The following is a 1380-nucleotide window of genomic DNA, read 5'->3' as shown; positions in this document are numbered from 1 at the left end:
TGTCATCTGATTGGTGGAATGTACACTACCCATCTTTTCGTGATTTAATCGGTTCATTCGACCGATTCGATTAAGTTTTTAAAATATTATATATTATTACTATATTTGATTTTTTTTTCCATTATTGAATATAAATTAACTTTCTCTCTTATCAAATTCTCTTTTTTCCTTTAAATACACACTTTTCAAATATTAATACTTTAAATTCTTTACGAGGATTTTAAATTAATTTACTTTATTTGAATTCAATGAATTAAAGTAAATGAATAAGTATATCATAATAGCCCACTATATATAATAGTTTTGATTTCAATTGGTGAACATAATTGAGAAACAAACTTTACAATGATACGTTTCTCTATCTCTGTGTTTGTGTTTGCTATTCTTCTTTCAATATGCTCCTCTACAAACAAAGTTGTGGACGTGGATGCTATTTGCAAACAAACAAAGGATCCTTCATTTTGTTCAAATCTTCTGAATTCGAAGCCTGGAGGTGTCGGCCAAGATCTTGTCAGCCTTGTACAATACACCCTTGATGTCGCTCTTTCCAACACGACCAACACCGTCCACTTAATCGAAGTTTTAATCGCACAAAACGGCAGTGATGTTGAGGCACAATTTCACTACAACGTATGTTACCGTCGTTTTGTGAGTGTTATTGGTGGGATTGTGAATGCTCGAGAAAGCTTGAAGTTGAGAGATTATTACAATGCGATTAGTTCTGTAAGTTATATAAGACTGATGATTGATTATTGTCTCAAGGCAAGTGGTCCTGGTGAACCTCCTTATCATGGTAACCCTATGGTGCCAAAATATGCTGATGTCGTCGATCAAGTTGCTATTATAATGGATTTTATTTTAAGAAAAATTTGTGATGATAAAAGTCATTATAATTTGTGTTTCTTTACAACCTCAACTAAATGGGTTATTGATCCATCTAAATACTATAGATGAATAATATGTCATGATTTGTAATTTAATTGTGTTATTTATTTCAAATCCTTAAATTGATATCCAACTTTTGGCTATCATAAACCTTATTCTATCAATGCTATTGTTATATATTACCATTGCACATAAAGGCATATTATTGGCGAAATATAATACTTTCTAACTATAAAACTTAATTAATATATTTTTACCCCTATTTCATATATTGACATATAAAGTTTTATTCCAAATCTAGAATAAGTTGCAACACTATTATTTATTCAATTATAACTTTAGTTTATATTTTTTTAATGAAATTTCATACTGTACGTTTGAGTATTTGAATTGTAAATTAAATTATTAAAGTAATCATAAAAATAAAATTTTAAAGTCTTAATAATTTTTATTGATAAGAAAAAATGAAATTGCTAGAAGAAAATATTATCTTAT

General features: G+C 28.2%; 1 protein-coding gene across 1 annotated transcript; it reads left to right on the top strand.

Annotated features, from left to right (window-relative positions):
• Positions 1-345: 345 nt before the first annotated feature.
• Positions 346-954, top strand: LOC131626569 (pectinesterase inhibitor-like). The gene has a single exon (XM_058897389.1). The coding sequence runs from the start codon at positions 346-348 to the stop codon at positions 952-954; it is 609 nt and encodes a 202-aa protein (XP_058753372.1).
• The last annotated feature ends 426 nt before the right edge of the window (positions 955-1380 follow it).

The sequence above is a fragment of the Vicia villosa genome, unplaced genomic scaffold, assembly GCF_029867415.1.
Source record: "Vicia villosa cultivar HV-30 ecotype Madison, WI unplaced genomic scaffold, Vvil1.0 ctg.000306F_1_1, whole genome shotgun sequence".
Classification (NCBI taxonomy): Eukaryota; Viridiplantae; Streptophyta; class Magnoliopsida; order Fabales; family Fabaceae; genus Vicia; species Vicia villosa.
This window is presented reverse-complemented; position numbering and strand designations above follow the sequence as displayed.